Below are 18,794 nucleotides of genomic sequence, written 5' to 3'. Positions count from 1 at the left end.
CAGGAAGCCAGTCCGCCTGCAGAACTGTGACCTTCGTCCAGGTAGCTCAAACAGAAGGCACTGGCAGCCTGTCTCCCTGGCTCTGCTCAGCTCTAAGCTGGGTGACTATTTAGAACAGAAGGGCAGTGACCCAAAGAAATGACAAGACGGGAGCAGGAGACGGAGAGCTGTTTACTTGGGTTGGGCTCCTGGCAGGGCCTCTGCCGTGATTCAAAAGCCAGTTTACCCCTGCCTTGGCAACAGTGGGTCTCTGGGGGCAGAGTGTAGTGACATGGCTTAAAGGGGTAGGATACCATCAGATGAGGGGCAATTGAACACTTTGCTTTTGGGGGACCCCCACCTGAAGGTGAGGACTCCGACAGTCTTTCCACCATTTCTGACCCAGGAGTTGGATGCGTGGTCAGGTATCATGGTCAGCGTCACATGCAGTTCACTAACAAGCAAGGGCTCCCAGGGCCCAAAGCGCCAGCAGTGGGCGGGCCCATTATTTTCAGCCCCAGGTTTGGGTTGAATCTAGAATTTCTAACTAGTCCTCTTCTGCCCTGGGGCGTGGCTTCTGGCCTGAAGGGCGTGGGAGGCAACCAAGACAGCACTTGCCTGGGTTTGTCAGTCTCCGGTCTCTAGAACCACCTCTTCCTCTGGGACACCAGCTCTACCTTCCACTCCCTCCCGCCACTGCAAGCGAAATAGGAGGAAGGAGCTGTTTGTCAGATCACGGCAGCTAAACAAACATGCATGGGACCTGGACTTGTGCTTACTTCACTCAGTCTCTTCCCTTCTGTCTGGTTTGCTCAGCCACAACCCCTCACACCAGATCAGCAAATATCCCAGCAGTCTGGGGAGTCCCCCGCCCCCTGCTTGGCCTCTGCTGGAAACATGGCAGGGACCTGTCACTTGCCTTTCCCTCTGAGCCAAAGGCTGTTGCCCAGGGTGAGTGGTGAGCTGTGCTGGGTAGGAAGGATAGAGAGCTGAAGATAACGGCCTACCAGTTCTGAGGATTTTACTATGGGCGTACCTCACATGCACGTCTACTTCATACATGTTATCTCACTGAATACTCACACAACCCTTGAAATGGAAACATTACAGCCACGGAAAATGAGGCTCTAAGAGGTTTCCTGGGACTTCCCTGGTGGTCCAGTGGTTAAGACTCCGTGCTCCCAATGCAGGGGGCCTGGGTTTGATCCCTGGTCAGTGAACTAAGATCCCATGTGCTGCACAGTGCCGCCAGGAAAAAAAAAAAAAAATTCCCGACCAGCCCAAGGCCCCAGGACTCCAAACAGCCTGAATGGCTCTGAAACCTTGCTGTGCCTCACACGGCACCGCCATTCCCTCCACGGAGCCTATCGGTGACCCGGGGCTGCCCAGTGGTGGGAGGAAGTGGGCTAGGTTTTTCAACAGCTTGCAGGACAGGAGGCTATGAAGTACAGAAAAAGTTTATTGGAAATCCCTTGAATACATTTTAAAGTATAGCTCAATATTTCCAAATAAAGTAGGCTGGAGGAGCGGGAGGGGCTCTCCCACCTGGAGACACGACTGGTCCCAGCCCTGTCCCGGGGGTGCTGTGTGGGTCCGTCGAGGGCTCAACCTTTCATTGTACAGGGCTGAGGGACAAGGGCCGGCCTTGACAGTTGCTCTGCTCCTCCCAGGCTCAGCTCAAAGTCAGGGCTCAGCCTCCCTGGCCTCTCACTGATGGGGTCCTGAAGAGAGGCTGCTGCCTGCAGAGGCCAACAATTAGGAGTCAAAGAGGCAAATGGCTAACAGGCCTTTCCATGCTTGGCCTTGGAAGAGGGCAGCGGCTGACATATTGGGATGAGGTGGGGGAGTGGGGGGCAATCAGTAACTTACCAGGGCCTTCGCCCGTCTCAGTGCTGGGGCCTGGGGGGTAAGCCTGGATTGGTTTAGCAGGCCACAGGTGTGCTCTGGCCCAGAGACAGGATTGCCAGCTGGACGCCACTACTGGAAACACTTTTTTTAAATTTATTTATTTATTTATTTATTTTTGGCTGCGTTGGGTCTTCGTTGTTGTGCGCGGGCCTTCTCTAGTTGCAGTGAGCGGGGGCTACTCTTCATTGTGGTGCACGGGCTTCTCATTGTGGTGGCTTCTCTTGTTGCAGAGCACGGACCCTAGGTGCACGGGCTTCAGTAGTTGTGGCTCGCGGGCCCTTGAGCACAGGCTCAGTAGTTGTGGCGCACGGGCTTAGCTGCTCTGCAGCATGTGGGATCTTCCCGGACCAGGGCTCGAACCCGTGTCCCCTGCATTGGCAGGCGGATTCTTAACCACTGCGCCACCAGGGAAGCCCTGGAAACACTGGAGAATGTGTGCACAGGGGCAGGGCTCAGCCCAGCTGAGGCATCATCAGAGCTGACCCCAGCCCTGAGATCAGCCTTGTAGGCGAAAACAATGCCACGTGCACTTGCTAACAAGCAATTGAGGGCCACCTGCTCTGCTGCAGAACAGCTGCTGCCAATGAATACCCGAGGTGGGCCAGAGAAGCGGGGCTGGGCCTATCAGTTAGGCGGGGAGGAACAGATGGTCAGTGGGTGAGGCTGGGCCCTTGACTTAACTCAAGTAACAACACCTGAATGCCCAGCTTTGGTTTATCAACAAGGAACCGATCCAACTAATAAACCTCAGGGCAGTGTACAGACCCTGGGGTTAAAGAAAGGTGGTGGCTAGGCCTAGCAGGAAAAGGCCCATAACCCAGCCCTGAGAATCAGGAACAAATGCCCCAGGAGGAGGGGCCTCTCTGGCCTTCCCCGGGGCCACAGCGCCCCTCGGGCACTACACGTGCCACAACTCTGGGGAGTCATCACATTTCGCACCCAAGACTTCCTGGGCTGCCAGAACAGAGTCAGTCTCTCTGGGGAAGCTGGGAGATTCAAAGTTCTCACCAGGAATATGTACATGTCCAAGGCAGAGTGTGATGTCAGTTCAAATGCAGCAATTCTGGGAGGTTCTGCTGCCCTCAGCCAGCCCTATTCTTGGATCCCACCATATACACATGGGAAGGGAAATCCTCAGGGCAGCAACCTAAATCCAAGGAACCTCTACAGGAGGAGGCGCTGCCCCAGGAAGAGGCCCTCCAACCTTCCCCAAGTGAAAACGTCTAACCTCAAACATGTTTCCTCTACAAAATATCTGATTTCTCTGAAAGTAATAAATATTTACTGGGTTCTATAACCAAGGAGCAATGACAGGGGAAGGGAGAGGAAAGAGAAGAACCTTTGCTGTGACTCCAATGACAGAATCCTAGAGAGGGAGGCTTCTGTTTCCATGTAGCTGAGCACAGGCAGCCGCCAGGGCTGCTCGGATGGGCTGGCACAGCCTTCAAGGGTGGGAATGGCTGACTTTAGGGTTCTCATCACCTTGGGCAGGAAGCCTGCCATACTGCCAAAAATACAGGCACGGGGCAGAGAGAGGGAGAGAGAGAGGGGAAGAAGATACCAGAACTAACAGAGAAAGACCCTGAAGGAGAGCTTCCTTCCTTCCTCCTCCTAGCACTGTCTCCTTCCTCCTTCTGCCTCCACACCAGTCTCTGGGCCATCAGCTGGAATGTCGAATGGTGGATGGCAACGGCAGGCACACGAGGGGCCAGCTGCTGGGCAAACCCGGGGCAGGGGGCCAGTAGGAGGAGCGGGATGACAGCCTTTGTGAAGCAGCTGCTGAGGGTGGTATAAGCAGAGGGCCCTGCAGAGGGAGGTCAGAGGGTGAGTCCTCTCAAATGCTATCACTGGCCTTCACTGCTGCTGTGAGTCTCCAGGAGTGCAAGAGCAGGGACTTCCGGGTCCCCATGGGGGAACCAGCCTCCCCTCCACCTGGCTTGAAGCGGGACAAGGGATGGGAGCAGCTGACGAGTGGGAGGCTCTCTGTCTCCTGGGACCACAAAAAGGGGATGCTGCTGGTACTCGAGGACACCAACTTTTACTGCAGGGTTTCTACAAAGGCATCAAATTCTCGGACATTCTTCTCGTGCACAGCCAGCTTCTCTGGTAGTGAGTCCTGTACCGGGAGGGGAGAGAAAAGCTGCTTATTCAGGTAGGGCCTTGAAGCCAGCTGTCACCCTGGGCTGAAGGGAGCACGGCAAAGAGTCTGGCTCAGCAGTGCTGGGTTGGAGAGCAAAGTGCGGAGCAATTGAGCAGGCACTGGCCAGTGGGCCTTTGCCCAGCAGGGGTTAGTGGGGGCTGGGGAGGTGGACAGAACAGCCTAGGGAATCTAAGCCGGCCACACACATAATGAGATGGAAAAGGACCATGCCAACAACGGGATGACACAGAGAAATTCAACGTGAAGTATCTTTGGCACAGATGAGACTGACATTAGAATAACACAGTAGGTTCAGAGCCCTACAAATTCAGAACGTGTACAAATGATTTCTTCACGGCCTGCGCTGGGCAGGCATCAGAATCCCCTGGGGGCACATGAACAAGGCAGTCCCAGCCATACTCCCAAGAGATTCTGACCCGGCAGGTCTACAGTGAGGCCTAGGAATCTGCATCTTTACATCAGCTGAGAAGGGGATGGGTTAGATGGTGTTGAGAGAGAACAATGAAAACAAAAAAACAGAACCATGAGGAGTTAAGTTTAACTGCCCTCAGGTATCAACCATTAATTAAAATTTGGTCCTGATCAGGTGGTCTGTCTCCACTGATGAATTTGCATTTGAATTTGAAGAATTTGATGAATTTGAAGAGTTCAGCCATCACAGAAGACTTCCTGACAGGCACGAGATACTTGGTGCCACAGGACTTACAAGGCAGCCCAGACAGGCCAGGTGCCCGGGCGGGTTTGGGAGGCTGGGGCAACCAGCCAGCACTGGCTGCAGCCTCACGTTGAGCCTTTGGACTCCGGTTCCTTCCAGGCAAACTTCAAATGAGAGGCCAGGGAGCCAATGGTTAAAAGCCTAAAATCAGAAGCCAGACTCTTAGGGGTCAAAGCTTGTTTTGCCAGCTCAGTGTAACCACCAGCAAGTTATCTGCTCCCAGTGTCGTTTTTCTCATCTGTATACTGGGATGATAAGAAAACCTACCTCTTAGGGTCATTGAAGATTCATGTAAAGCACTTAAAAAATGCTTGGCACCTAGAAAGCTTCAATAAATGTTAATAATAATGACATTATTGCTGTATTATTATTACTGAGCATGCTTTCCTGATTAAAGCAAATCAAGGGCAGCTAAACCTAGATTCCTATTCCTAGAGCCATTCCTCTGATTTCAACACATGAGGTGATATACCCACCTCAAGCAGAGGGACCCTGACATCTTGTGGCATGGGGCACCCTGAGTTTGCGGCTGTGCAGGGCACTCCTCTGCCCTTCAGAGACAGGAAATAGGAAACACCCTAAGCAGAGATGTGGTCATTACAGTCAGTATCAGGACATCTGGCTGAACACGAGAACCAGGGAACGAGCTCTCCGAGGAAAGGGCAAGAACACCAATGCTGGGGACCTTCTGTTTCTTCTGCCCTGTACCATTGTCATCTGCCTGGCAACCTTAACAGCGGAAGGCAAGAGCTGTTGGAGCAGCCTGGCTTAGTGGCGTCAGCAAGCAGAAGACATCAGGCACCAACAACAGGCGTGTGTGAGAAATGCCGTGACAAGAGTGCCGAGAAAAGGAGGAAATGAGTGCAAGCAAATCTGAGATAATGACCGCCAGGCACAATGCAAATCTCAAGTGTGATTCCAGGAAGGTAATGGTCTAAAAGTCTCCGTCCTGTTACAGGGCAGATGGGAGTTGTGGGCGTGGAGGAGTAACAGGAAGAAATTTCCAGGCCTGTGGAGCAGGAATGACCATCGAAGGAGGAAAGGAGGCCAGAGGATGAGGTGGGGTGGGGGAAGGGGTTTCCATACCAAGTCCTCAGCCATGGACTGTGCCCCGATATCTATGGAGAGGCTGCTCAGCTGAGGGGGGTTCTGAAATTCACGATAGAAGGTCCCCAAGTCCATCGGAAGAATGTCGTCTTTAGAAAAAGCTGGTTTCTTAAAAAACAAGACAGACTCAAGTTTAGCTTGCCTTGGACCACAGAGGAAAATCAGAGGGGGTAAGCTATCAACAACCCTCTTTCCTTCCAGTAATTAGCAAAGAAAAGGCTCCTCCAGGCTTATCTTAGAGAAATCTTTACACCTTTCTCTTCTGGGCAGCTGAATTAAGCCTGGTGATGACATCCCTCTCCCCTGGTTAGGTTTTTGTCCCCTTCCTTCACAATCCTCTCCTTGGAAAAGGGCTATCCAGGGACTTCCCTGGTAGTCCAGTGGTTAAGAATCTGCCTTCCAATGCAGGGGATGCGGGTTTGATCTCCGGTCGGGGAACTAAGATCCCACATGCCACGGGGCAGCTAAGCCCATGCCACAACTAGAGAGAAGCCCGCGTGCTGCAACGAAAGATCCCGCGTGCCACAACTAGGACCCGATGCGGCCAAAAATTAAAACATTTAAAAAAAGGGCTGGGGGCTATCCATTCATGAATAGGACCTATGCAGTTACCACTGGAAAATCCCATTTCAAGTTGAATTTCAATCAAAGACATGGCACAAAATGCCTTACTGCGATGGGCCTCCAAATGCCTCCCCAAGCAGGGTATAAGGGCAGGTTCCCCCACATAAGATGCACAGCCAGCACCCATTCCCTCTGCCTATACCGACCCATCTGATCCCTGAAGTCCTATTCAAGTGCAACGGATGCTTCCAGGTTTATCGCCCCCGAAGCAGCAAAGGTCAAGGAAGATGACGGCAACTTACGAAGTCGATCATGACAAAGTCGTCCTGGGTATTGCCACTGCTGCCCCCACTGGAGCCATCAGAGTGCAGGCTGCCCTGAAGAGGAGATGTAGTCTCTGGGGAATCTGGAGGATTCACCTGTTTCAGAATAAGGCAGAGGTAGGGGCTGGTTCTGGGCACTGGCTATAAACCAAAAGCCAAGGAGCACGGCTAATGGTCTGTGGAGGAATAGTGAATGACTCGCCCAGGAAGGACGACGACTACGGCACCATCTCACTGCAAACTTCAGTCAATGGTGGACTCACCATGGGATCCACATCCTCCAGTTCCAAATTCTTGGCAGCAAACATGGCAAAGGGTATGTCCAAACTGGTCAGGGTCACCTGAAGAGACATGGGAGAAAGTATTAGTGTCCCCCTTCCCCCAGTTTGCCTGCTTCCTCAGAGCCCACCAGAAGCCTGGGGGTCCAGCACGTTTGCACACCTCAGTTGACGATGCCATCCCTCAGGTTCCTGTCTTGTCGGAGACCTCTCCAACCTCCCGTGCCTCCCACTGCGTGCCCACAGCATCAACAGGGGTGAGGGCTCCCCAGGACCCTGGGAGTTCAGCTTTGGAAGCTGGACCCACAGTAACTCAGTAACAACTGCTTTTCACTGGCAGAGCTGAAGAGGAACTTCCTATTTCAAGTTAGGCTGAGGCAATGACACTTCAGTGTAACGTGTCTGTACCTAATGGCGTGGTCTCCTCTCCTATGTGATCACAGAACAATAGTTAACTTTTCTGGAGGGATGTCACAGGTTATTAACCCTCTTCACAAAAAATTCACACACACACACAATTTCGCATGCGATTTCAGTGGTTCCACAGATCCCAGGTAAGACCTCACTCTAAGGGCTCACACATTCTCAGAGTTGCAGGGACAGAAAAATCACCTGGTTGATGGGTTTGTTGACAAAAGCCCCCACTTTCCGGACAAAGATGGTCTCCAAGACATCATGGGGGGAGGCCCGTCCCTCACTGCTGTTTGACACAGTTTCAGTATCCTCACTGGAGGAGAAAGGTAATGTTGGTTCTCATTCTCAAACCATAGCAGAGCCTACTTGGTTCCCCATAAATCCACCAACTTGTGAGGCTGCAGCCTAGGGCAGGAGTTGCCCCCCACCAGCTCACACATGTGGGAAATGGCAATATGAGGTCTGGCAGCTGCCACTGTCACCCTCCCTTTTGAATTAAGAGCAGAAGACTGCATTTCCTGGAAAAGCTAAAAATTATGCATATGTTAATTGAAACTTGGTGTTACAACTGTGTAGAGCTTACATAAAATTTAATCTGTAATACTGATGCTAAGCATCAATCACCGCGCATCCAGCAATCACACATATAGGCAAGCGGCTCTCATAGCAGCTAATTTTAATATTAATCTAATTACAAAGCCAGCCTCAAGATTTCAGATTTTTCCTGTCCTGTTTTGTTTTGCTATCTAAAGCTCCACACCATGTTTCCTCCCTTCTCTCTGCCCCCAGGCATCCCTCTGTTCAGCAGATGTTCCAGTGACACGTTCAATTTGGCTGCTCCCACTCCCTCCCTCTAGACCGAGGCTGAGTCCTGGAAGATGGGGGACTCCGGGCAGCAGAAACAGGGGCCCATACTGTCGCTGCCAGACTAGTAGTCATAGCCCTTCAAGCAGCAGGGGATGGGAAAGCCTCAAAGCAGGGGCTCAAGATGGGGAACACTATGCAGTCCACGTGGCCTCTAGACTCCAGCCAGCAGGGAGGATCAGCATTTAAGAACCCCCTACACAGGGTCCTCTGTCTTAAGTTACTCCCAGTCATACCCCAGGAATCAAGGCTCAGAAAACGAGAGTGTAAAATGACCAAGAGGATCCTCCTCCTTTGATTCTCTGACAGGAGGAGGGATAAGAGGATGGAAGTTTGGGGAGCCAGGAATGAAAGTAATTACTTTTCCTTCCCAAACAATCTCCTCCTCCTCCATCTCCACTGTGGGAATGGAAAAAAAACCCCAGGAATTTCTATTATCTGAAAGTTCGTTTAAGATGTGGTGGGGCAATCAACGTCATTATCTCTGAGGGCTTCCAGTTAAGGGAGGGAAGGGCAGGTTAAGACAGGCCCAGCTTCCCAATCCAAGGAGCTAGGCTTGTGTCTGGCCATTTTGTGAGCTAAGTGCTGTCTTAGGCAAATTGCTTAACCCTTCTGAGATCCTCTCGTCTTTTAAAAGGAGGTAACCGTGGTGATTTTTGCAGGGTGGGATTATGAGGACTTTTATTTCCACCTAATCAATGTCTTCAAATTTTGAATTTTACAGACTGTATCACTTCTGCAATCAGAAAAGATTTTTTTTCTTTTTTAATTTTAGTGAGGGAAAATAGTTGTTTCTAAAGGATCTCCATGAGGCATTAACATAGTAGAAAAAGAAGATCAATCCTAACTACCACCACAGACACACTGTGACTCCCGATGTCAGGGTTATGGTTAACGACGCCCTGTTCTGGTCTCAGAAAACACTGAGGATGCCAAGGGAGTCAATCCTGGGGTAAGAGAGAAACATCTGAAAAACACCTTCACTGGATGAGGGTGAGAAGCACCAAGCCCGATGCTTGCTGTTAGCAGCAGTGCCCAGGGAGAGCTTCCTCACGTATCAGCTGCAAAGTACGATTCTTATTGAGAATTTTAAGGATTCCACATTTTCCCCTCAAAGGCCAAGCCTGAGCCAATGCTCAAAGCTACTCTTTACTGATACCAAATAAGCACATGTATCAGGGAGAACAGGTCCCTGGCTGGTCCGAAGAGCAGCAGAGCCAAGATGTGAACTCACCTGCTGGAAGGTGTGGCAGCACAGTGGGCCCCATCAGAAGGGGTGTAGGTTGTCAGTCTCTCCTGGTCACCAGCCTGGGCACCATGCGCAGGCTGGTTGGGAGCAAGGGGTACCCCACCTTCCTTCCCGGGAACCATTAGCTTTGGGGAAAAATGAAAAAATACAGCGAATCATGGCCATGTCAGGTAGAAGGGGAAACTCACGGCCTAGCATGATGGTAGGCCTAGCATCTGCTTTCCAGCTTTTCCATCACCAATGCTGCCACCAAGTGGGCAGGAAAACTTGGAAATCTTTATCCTCTCTGGGGCTCAGTTAATGGAAGACATGCATGGAAATGACTACAGAGGGAAAGACAGGGAGAAAACACTTGGGAAACTCTTCTTTCCTTTTTTGAAGTCTAAAAGGTCCCCGCTCAGAATCATCTTAGTCCTCCAAAGCTACAGAAGAGCTTTGAACACTGGTGTCTCAAGAGGCCCTTCAAATGTGTCAGGGCAGGGGAGGCAGCACAGGAACCCCTAGTGTCTTCCCCATCTTTAAAGATACCTGGTAAGGGTGTGTGGTGTTTAAGCCGGCAGCAAACACTGCTGGACAACCCAGGTCAGCTGATCCAACGCCCAGGGCAGCAGGCTGACAGGAAAGGCGAGAGCTTGAGAGCTAAGCAAGAGAAAAACAAAGAAGGGCAGAGGAAAGGAGCAGGAAAAAATAGGCAATCCTAGAGTATGACTAATGATCGAGATCGGCAGAGAGGTAAGGAATGGATCCCAGCCCACATCCTCATGGTGCGGGGGGCCTGATGTAAGGGTTAAAGACAGACCAGGCCATTACTCTGTAAATAAGAAAGCAGACTTGTTTGCAGTGGGATTGAGATTGCCTTCCAAAAGCCTCAAATGAGTTCCCTGCGCCCCCTTTTCCCAGGGGCTCAGCTAACTGTTTCAGTTTCCACCCCAGTAGATTTGTAGAGCACAAGCCTGGGCAGAACTCGGAGCCAAAGTCATCGGTTTTTCCCAGGTCATTCTATTTTCTCCTTTGACCTTGAGGTCCCTTTGAAACAGAAGCAGTCTTCTCTAATCACACCCTCCATCACCACTGGGTTTGGGAGGGTTCCTATTTATACTGAAAAAGAAAGAAAACCATTCTTGGATGGTTTATTTGGAAAAAAAGATATAAGCAACTCCATGTATTTTTCACATCAATGGTAGGAGGAGGGGCAAATGACAAATCCTATTTTGGCTGCTGTGCTATGGCTGTATACTGCTAAAAATCAATTACCATGCCTCAAAATAACCCATAGAAAACTTGGGGATATTTAAATAGCTATACCTTGTACTTTATTTACAGTTTTTAAATAAAAAGATACCGTCTGATTATATATACCCTCTTCTTCCCAGTATGGACTCACTTGATGGGAAAAGGCCAGTCCTGCCATGGGGACCCTCAGAGTGTCCGTCACCACAGGAGTAGGGGTCTGAAAATGTGCCTTTGTGACAGTAAACACACACTGTGCACAGATACACACAGAGACAGGAGAAACAAGAGAAGAAAAAAGAAAAGGGACTTGAGAAAGAAGTGAAAAAACTCTGGAAAGGGCAGTTGCAATAGAGGCTGAAATGTACAATGAAGTCAGGAGGGAAGCAGGGAGAGAGCTGCATGACTGCCTTTGGAAAAAGACCGCTTGGAAGGATGTGAAGAAGAGATGTTTATCCCTGGTGCTCTCCCTGATGAGCAGGTGGAAAACAAAGCTGAGTTGAGCTGCTATGACTTGGCGAAATCTGAACCAAGCATTAGTCTGTCTTTAGTCAAAAGAGGGTGGAAGTTAGAGAACAGCTTCCAATAGGAAGGTCCTGAGAACAGACACAAGTTGTGCTAAGCAGGAATGAGGACACTGAGGTTAAGATGTTAGACTGAAAGCCTTTTTCTGGGGACTCAGGATCTGCGGGCTCAGGTTTAAACAGTTGACGTTTGTTGGCTGGAACTTTAAAATGCTCAGATACCCAGCTGCAAACTTTCCTACATAATCTCAGGGAAGATGAGTTGGGGTGTGCAGGTGTAGGCATCAGGGTGTGTGTGTGCACGCTCTTACAGTCCCTGACGGTGTAAGAGAACTTCATGGAGTAAAAGCTAGGGCATTTTCAAAACTCATGATTTCAAAGCTAATTATGGGTATGATGATTGTTTTGGGTCTTGCTGTTCCATCTTTAAGTCTCACCAATTAGCTAATTAACGCCTAGAAATGGAGGTAGGACCTTAAGTCACAGTAGCAGGTTCAGGGTCACAACTATTTCTTGACTCAACTCTGTGCCCAAATGACACAATGATCCTTATTTTGTTGGGCGGCGGGGGGGAACCCAGCTCATTAACATGTATTTACTGGATTCTAGCAAAAGCTCAAATAGAAGTTGTTGAACAATTATGCAATTCCCTAGGTTAAACCAAGGAAGAAACTATTTCAATATTTACAGGAACAAGGAGACCAGATGGCATATGATTTTTCTCTCTGTTCTACCATCAAGGTTCTAAATGAGTATTTCTGCACCAAACTGTACCAGTCTTGATTACAGGTACTCAGGGAGAAGTGACAAGGCTCACCCATGGGGTGCTCAGTATTGATGAGATCTTGACGTGATCTACTTTTAAACTGTAAGAAGACACAACTGATACCATGAAAAATACAGACTCTCCTTACGCAGGTTAACAAACTTTTTTGCAAACATCAGGTACAGAAACTACTTAACTTCCCTTTACTTTTGGGGTCAGCTCGAATTTCCACTGTATCAGAGAAAAAGACAAACTGATTTGTTAAGGCCCAGACTCACCGTGCCTCATATCTCCCAAGTTTATATACTGTTTATGAATTTATCATGTGTAAAACAAAACTGTTTAATGAACATTAAATGACATATTCACATTCTGATGATCTTAAAAAACAATCTACTCACTAATGTGCACTAGTAAGAAAGTCGGCTCTCCTCCCCTTTTTTGGTCAGGATTGTTCCATGTCAGCAAGCATACCAGAAGTTACCCCCTCCCAGAGCAATGGTGACATCCATGCCTACATATACTAATAGGTGGAGGGAAAAAACCATTTCCACACCCCCAAACCAAACTGTCTAGGTAACTTTACAACAAGAATCTCTTTAACTCTAAACTGGGACAACAGAAATAATAGTGATCCATGGATTTTGTAAAGTGCTTCACACACCAGTTAGCTTTTGTGCTTAACTTCTGCTTTTTTCTTTTAACTTCTGCTTTTAAAACAAATTAGAACTATAATTTTAATCCAATACCTAACAACCCAGGATATAATAAATTAAAACTTTTTCTTAATTAAGAAAACATAGAAAATAAAAATGTATGGATAGCTACTTAATTTGTTGGGTCCCCCAAGTCAGATGGTGAAAAGGGATAATCTGGGCTAATTTCAAGGAAAGTAGAACTGACTGATGTCTAGAACCATCTAATATGAAAGCAAAGAGGAGGGAAATAATAGAGATGATGGGCAGGCAATGGGTAGAAGATGAAGACTTGGGGTGGAAGGGAAGAAATGTGCCCCTGAAATTCTGAAATTCAGTCAGCTGGCAAAAATGATTCCTTATCTGAAGCAGTCTCAGTACCACATACATCATACAACACTTCTTTGTGAGAAGTTCTCACATTGTTTGGACACTGTGTTTATTGAAACTGGATTTGACACTGAAGATGGACTCGAGTGGAAAAGTTAATGGTTAAAAATGTTCAGAGAGGGAATGCAGATAGGCAGATATCTGTGTAACTATTAAGAAAAACTGCACAGCTGGTGTCTTACTGGCATTTTATGCTAAATTATCATTGGCTCCTTTTGTGCTCCTTCCATTATGAGGAACCATATTTACCACTTCAAAGAAGAAGTAGATACCAAATTAACAAGTGTAGGTTAGAGTACCTCTCTGGTACCAGAACACATTTCTGATTTTCTGTGACTGATTTTCTAGGGAATTTTCAGATGTCCCAGGAAGGTAAAGGTTACATGTAATCTTGCAGGTTAAGAATGATTACAGACTAGAAACACTGCAATATTACCAGCTGGATAAGAAGGCTCTCCTTCACCCCTCAAAATAACCTCCTTGAAATAATCACCATCACCACCAAGAGATTGTATCTAAATTTTGACACCATTTCATAAGACCCATATATGTACCAAATAACTACTGCCACCCCAGATCCTATTTCCCCCTACCTGGGATGGAGGGGAGGTGGAAAAAGAGGTGGTACACACTTCTTGAGAATCTTCCACAGAAGGATATGTTACTCCAGTGTCCTCACCAGCGGTTCTGTGGTGAGTGGAAAAGAAATCATGAACTGACTGACGGCAGTCAATTTCAGAAAGGATACAAAGAGAGGTTAGATACGGATGCAAGTTGTGACATGAACTGTTTCAGGCAGAGTTCCTAATGGCAAGAGAGGTATGTCGAATCCTTGATAATTTCAAACATTTCCAGAAAGCAGCATCTAGAGGTTGACAATGGCTTTTTTTTTTAATCCAAACATTTTACCTGAAATATCATTTGAGAGGATTTTCTTAAGCCTGGCCAGTGTTGTGACCAAGAATTATCAGCAATAGAGAATGCAGTGAAACAAAAGTCTAGACTCCAAAGACAAAACCTATCCAACTTCATGAGTCCTCTACAGAAAGGCAGTATCTCTCCTGATACAAATCTATTCCAATCTCTAGAAAATTCTGTTATCTGGGATCTAGGTCTGGAGATATTTGATTCTGATGTATAAAACTGCATTGTGCCAGCCAATGGTGACCTGAAAACCATTTAATTTGCAAAGGACATTCTACAAATTACTGCCACTCTCACAGTCTCGAAGTAAAATCAAATCAAAAGTCAAATCACTACTATCCAGATCCAAACTATGCAAGAATTTTCTGAGACCTGGTCCACCCTGAGTCTTGGTATACCTTATAGGCAGCAGCAAGAATGAAAGCTGGCCACTCCGCTTCTCTCCACATGGCATCTCCATCAGTGCCCCCTGCCTATCAGTGAGTGCTGATAAAGGTGCTCTATGGACCTGTGCAAGATGGATGCTTCTGCCTAGCTGCAGTTTGGGAAAGTGTTTTTCACATTCCTCACCTGTAATTGCAGGGATGCATGGGCGAGGAGCTGGGATAGGGACGGTCCACAAAGTGATCAATAATAATCCCCATGATAGGTGGGGTCCTCTCAAAGTGCCTGTAATGCAGTAAGCAGATTGCCGTATTTGTTAGAATGCCTTGTCAAGTCCCCCTGAAGTCCTCAGAGAGCCCCTTGCCTCTTATCTATTGGCAGGAACCACAGAGCCTTAACTACTACATCCCTAAATATAAACCACAAATTTTACATTGGCTCTGGGACACTCAGATTCTCCAATCTGGAAGAAGGGTTCTCTCAATTCAGCAATGGAGAAGCTGAATTGTAGGCTCAGCCACAAGGTTTGGAGGAAAACAACTTTAATATCTTTAGAAGAGTTCTATTGGATTCCAAAGCTCTTTCCTCACCTGGTGGACATGAATGCCAAGTTAATTCTGTAAGCACAAGAAAGAGTGATGGTGCCCACAGGGGTACCCACTGTCCCAACACGAACTGTCTGGAAACCTAGGAAAAGAGATAGATAAGTAGGTTTTTCCAGAGAATACTTACAGTACCCACAGTCTGTCTTTCCCTGAACCACTTAGCCTGCTGTACAATCTCTGGCATTACCCACTTAGCACCCTGAGTGCAGCAGCCTCAATTTCATACATACGTGTATGTGTGTATATATATATATATTTTTTCCAATTTATTCTATATTGACCTAATATTGCCAGGGGAAACAGCATTCTATTTCCAGATAAAACTACCTTCAAAGAGGTAAAATGATGATTAGTCCTAAAGCTTGAACAAGTCCTAACCAACTCTGTCCAGATGTGCTACTAAGACAGCAAAGGGGCACAGGGAGTTTCTCACACAAACACCTCAATTTATGAAGTAAATGCACTCCCACCCAAGTTGCCACCCCAGAACTAAATATAGAAAAGAGTCAGAGTGTTACAACAAAGTTTTCCTGGTGTTCTTGGTTTCATTTCCAATTTTTCAAAATTGTTGACGCTCATCAGGGACATTTAACATGCTCATTGTAGAAAATTAGGAAAACAGACAGTCGTATAAAGCAGGGGTCCCCAACCCCTAGGAGACCGGGCCACAGAGCAGGAGGTGAGTGGCGGGCAAGCGACTGAAGCTTCATCTGCCACTCCCCATCACTAGTATCACACCCATTTCCGTGGAAAAATTGTCTTCCACAAAACCGGTCCCTGGTGCCAAAAGGTTGGGGACCGCTGGTATAAAGAGTAAGAAAGAATACTGAGTTACTGGAACTTTTGGGAAAATTATTCACTCATTCCCTGGTGGCTCTTTGGACCATCTACCTGTCTTTTCCTTACTTGTATCACTCATACTAAAATCACAAGCTATGTATTATTACAGGCAGCATCCAAGCATATCTCTGAAGTCAGGAGAGCTCTTAACAATACTACGAATGTTTTTCAACCTTGATACATACCTTCTCCTAAGCCATTCAGCTGAACTTCCCCAAAATATATTCTGTAGGGAAGCAAGAAAAAAAAATGTTACCTGATTCTTTATTCTAAGGGCCTACATACCAAACACCGAGAAACAAAATAAACAAAACCAACCCTTCTTTTCTTATCTGCATGAACATCTCTCCTAATGGTGCAATATTGCTACCACTTGATTAAGCTGTAGACGTGGGCATGTAGATGGAGAGGACTGGTTAAGAAATTAGGAGAACAGGGACTGCCCTAGTGGCACAGTGGTTAAGAATCCACCTGCCAATGCAGAGGACACGGCTCTGAGCCCTGGTTGGGAAGATCCCACATGCCGCGGAGCAACTAAGCCCGCGCACTGCAACGAAGAATAGCCCCCTGCTCACCACAACGAGACAAAGCTGGTGCACAGCAACGAAGACCCAACGCAGCCAAAAATAAATTAATTAGTTAATTAAAAGAAAAAATAAGGATCAGTTATTTTATTGATAAAATTTATTGATAATTTATTAATAAATTTATTGATAAAAATATTTTATGCTTGTGGGCCACATAGTCTGTAGCAACTACTCAGCTTTGCTGTTATCCTGCAAAAGTAACCATTGATAATAGGTAAATGAATGGAGTGGCTATGTTGTAAGACAATCTTATTTATAAAAACAAGGGACTTCCCTGGTGGTCCAGTGGTAAAGAATCTGCCTTCCAATGCAGGGGATGCGGGTTCAATACCTGGTTGGGGAACTAAGATCCCACATGCCGCGGGGCAACTAAGCCCGTGTGCCACAACTTCTAAGCTCACGTGCCTCAACTAGACAGCCTGTGTGCCCCAAACTACAGAGCCCACGCGCTCTGGAGCCTGTGTGCCACAACTAGAGAGAGAAAACCTGCATGCCACAACTAGAGAGAAGCCCACACGCCGCAACGAAGAGCCCGCGCGTCACAATGAAAGATCCCGCATGCCTCAACGAAGATCCCATGTGCCACAACTAAGACCCGATACAGCCAAAAAAGAAAAATAAATACATAAATTTAAAAATATATATTAAAAAATAAAAACAAGCAAATGGTCTGCTGACCATAGTTTGCTGACTCCTGCCATAAAGTAATACACGAATGATGTTAATAAACTGTCGCCAAAGGAGATTTTGCTAGGTACCCTCTGACAAAAAGCTGACCATCAGCTCACTACTCATCTGAATATCGGTACAGTGCTTTAAATAATCTGATTATGTTCCACTTTTTCTTGGTTATATTCTTTATGCCACTCAGGTGCTAAGCAAAAGTTTTCTTCACAGATAGTACACAATAAAACTTTAATGCAGTCTTGATGAACAACAAATTCAGAATGATTTTTTATAACAATGTAGTTTTACAGTGAAATTGTCAGATCTACAGGATCAGGGGAAAAATGATAGTACAGCAAAACAAACAAACAAACAAACAAAAAACCAAGACAAGACTATTGTTTAACGGTCTAAGGCTATACTGTTAACCTGTTACCAATAGTACAAAAAGGAAAAAAAGAGCTAAATCTACCTCTGACATAACGTACTTCTCTATGGTTTAAGCTACAGCTATTTGTATCCAAAAAGCAATCCTAAATGATAAGCAATCAGTGAGCAATAAATACTGTATTACTCCAGAGATACAATGAAGACTTGAAACACAGGTATGAAAAGGACCACGAGTCCTAGTTAACTAAGCTGATGACCAGTAGTGTAACATGGCTACTTACAGAAGAACCAAAGTGAAGGAAACTTAGCATAGGTAAATGGGAAATAAGAGTTAGAAAGGAATCTATTATATCTAAATAAAAGTCTAATAATTTTCAAATGGAATACTCATCCTGAAACCTGGGAAGACAACAAAAATGTATTAAAGACTTGGAAAAACAAATATAGGTAGGGTTGCTGGATTATTTCAACAGAACTAGTTAAGTCTCTAATCCTTGGTCCTTCCATCCTGCTATACTAATTCTTCTAAAGATCAGCTCTAGAGACTTCCCTGGTGGCACAGTAGTTAAGAATCCACCTGCCAATGCAGGGGACACAGGTTCAAGCCCTGGTCCGGGAAGATGCCACATGCCACAGAGCAACTAAGCCCATATGCCACAACTACTGAGCCTGCACTCTAGAGCCTGTGAGCCACAACTACTGAGCCTGTGTGCCACAACTACTGAAGCCCACGCGCCTAGAGTCCATGCTCCGCAACAAGAGAAGCCACCACAATGAGAAGCCCGTGCACCGCAACAAAGGGTAGCCCCTGCTCGCTGCAACTAGAGAAAGCCCGTGCGCAGCAACAAAGACCCAAGGCAGGGGAAAATAAATAAATAAATAAATTACTTAATTAAAATAAATAAAATAAAGATCAGCTCTATAAATAAATGTAAGCCAAAGGCTAAAACCCATGGCTCATCACTAATATGAAACAGAGTCTTGGATGATTTAGGAGCCCTTGACTTTCCATGCTCTGCTCTCACACTTTGCTACACATCCTCCTCACCACCGCTCTGGTCCATTTGACAATCTGAGTACAGCTCGTTTCCGCCCCCCATTTCTGTTCCTTGCCATCTGCGGTACACCCCACCTGGAATGATCATTCTCCCTCACTTCCAACAGATGAAATTTTCACTGCCTCAAGGTCTAGCTGGAATGCTACTTCCTCCATGAAGCCTGTCTTGATTCT

The 18,794-nt window shown here is 46.9% G+C and overlaps 1 protein-coding gene across 7 annotated transcripts in view; it reads right to left on the bottom strand.

Annotated features, from left to right (window-relative positions):
• Positions 1 to 1,513: 1,513 nt before the first annotated feature.
• ATG13 (autophagy related 13) overlaps positions 1,514 to 18,794 on the bottom strand; it is a 46,303-nt gene continuing 29,022 nt past the window's right edge. For 5 of the 7 annotated variants that reach the window (XM_082844611.1, XM_082844612.1, XM_082844614.1 and 2 more), the window contains 10 exons: positions 16,106 to 16,146; positions 15,066 to 15,162; positions 14,662 to 14,760; positions 13,761 to 13,854; positions 9,548 to 9,687; positions 7,648 to 7,762; positions 7,021 to 7,098; positions 6,737 to 6,853; positions 5,850 to 5,978; positions 1,514 to 4,003 (listed from right to left, as the gene is read on the bottom strand). In XM_082844611.1, the coding sequence (XP_082700737.1) occupies positions 3,926 to 4,003; positions 5,850 to 5,978; positions 6,737 to 6,853; positions 7,021 to 7,098; positions 7,648 to 7,762; positions 9,548 to 9,687; positions 13,761 to 13,854; positions 14,662 to 14,760; positions 15,066 to 15,162; positions 16,106 to 16,146 (988 nt within the window). In that variant the 3' untranslated portion in view covers positions 1,514 to 3,925. Of the gene's footprint in view, positions 4,004 to 5,849; positions 5,979 to 6,736; positions 6,854 to 7,020; positions 7,099 to 7,647; positions 7,763 to 9,547; positions 9,688 to 10,090; positions 10,202 to 10,946; positions 11,046 to 13,760; positions 13,855 to 14,661; positions 14,761 to 15,065; positions 15,163 to 16,105; positions 16,147 to 18,794 lie in introns of all 7 variants that reach the window. The other 2 variants (XM_082844617.1, XM_082844615.1) reach the window with 2 other exon arrangements.

This window comes from Leucopleurus acutus (genome assembly GCF_964270905.1).
Source record: "Leucopleurus acutus genome assembly, chromosome: 8".
NCBI lineage: Eukaryota > Metazoa > Chordata > Mammalia > Artiodactyla > Delphinidae > Leucopleurus > Leucopleurus acutus.
The sequence above is the reverse complement of the archived record's forward strand: the minus strand, read 5'-3'. Positions and strand labels throughout refer to the sequence as shown.